At 31.6% G+C, this 1,265-nt stretch overlaps 1 protein-coding gene across 1 annotated transcript in view; it reads right to left on the reverse strand.

Annotated features, from left to right (window-relative positions):
- The window catches only part of LOC107739945 (leucine-rich repeat-containing protein 49), a 24,705-nt gene that overhangs the window by 10,351 nt on the left and 13,089 nt on the right, over positions 1-1,265 (reverse strand). Inside the window, exon 10 of the mRNA XM_016552212.1 lies at positions 967-1,053. Within this exon, the coding sequence (XP_016407698.1) occupies positions 967-1,053 (87 nt within the window). The remainder of the gene's footprint in view (positions 1-966; positions 1,054-1,265) is intronic.

The following is a 1,265-nucleotide window of genomic DNA, read 5'->3' on the forward strand; positions in this document are numbered from 1 at the left end:
TATATATATATATATATATATATATATATATAATGTAAAAAAAAATTATTTCTCACATTATATATATATATATATATATATATATATACACTAATAATTAAATCATTAAAATTCTAAATTAAAATTAAAAATAATTTAAAATTAAAAACACTAAAAATAAAACTCTTACTAATAATTAAATGATAAAAATGTAAAATTAAAATAAATAAATCATCCAAAAACAAAAAACAATTAAAATAAAGCACTTAGTAATAATTAATTAAATCATTCAAATGTAAAATCAAAACAAACTAATAATTTTAAAATATAAAACAAACAAAAACAATCAAAAAAAATAATCAAAATAAAAGAATGAGTAGTAATTAATTAAATCATAAAAATGTACATTTAAAATGAATAACATTAAAAAATCAAAATAAAACTTACTAATAAAAAGCAATAAAATGAATGAACATAAAACAAAATAAAAATATTTTATTTGTTGTCATACATCATGTCATTAACCAAGAACTGAATCAGAGAAGCGTGAACATTATTGAAATAATTATTTAAAAATCTCAGGGGGACTTCGAGAAAATATTTCAGCTGATGAAAAGGTTTGGGAGTCGCTGGTCTAGTGATTCTTAAAATAATATTTTTTTGTGTGTTCAACAGATACAACAACAGCAAACGGGTTTGGAAACAACAAATCATGACATCATTTTCATTATTCCTTCAACTCTCTCGCTTCCTGCATTATGTATCACCTGCAACCATGGCAACGGGGCAACATCCCTATTGGTCGATTGTCTGAATAAATAACCCAAATGCAACACTGTTGCTAATCAGAACAAGCCAACAAAACCAATAAACACTCAGAACAGCATCATGAGCACGAACTCAGAGCAACTGGACAGTTCTGACTCTGATGAATGTCAGTGTATTAAACAGTGAAACAGAGTGAGACAGTGAAGTGGTCAGATGTACCTGATGTCTCTGGGGCTGTTTGGTCGATTGGCCGATCGTAACCTGCTCTCGTTCCCTCCGGCTGAGACTGTGAGCGGACTCAAGCGTCTGTGACAGAGAATCACAGCGGTCAAACACATCCACACACACACACACACACACACACGAGCACACTCACGCACTCACACACTCACACTCTCACACACACACACACACGCTTGCACAATCACACACACATGCACACACACTCTCACACACACACTCACACACTCGCACACTCACACACACACACACACACACACTCACACTCACACACTCAC

The sequence above is a fragment of the Sinocyclocheilus rhinocerous genome, unplaced genomic scaffold (genome assembly GCF_001515625.1).
Source record: "Sinocyclocheilus rhinocerous isolate Xijiao unplaced genomic scaffold, SAMN03320098_v1.1 scaffold3689, whole genome shotgun sequence".
Lineage (NCBI taxonomy): Eukaryota > Metazoa > Chordata > Actinopteri > Cypriniformes > Cyprinidae > Sinocyclocheilus > Sinocyclocheilus rhinocerous.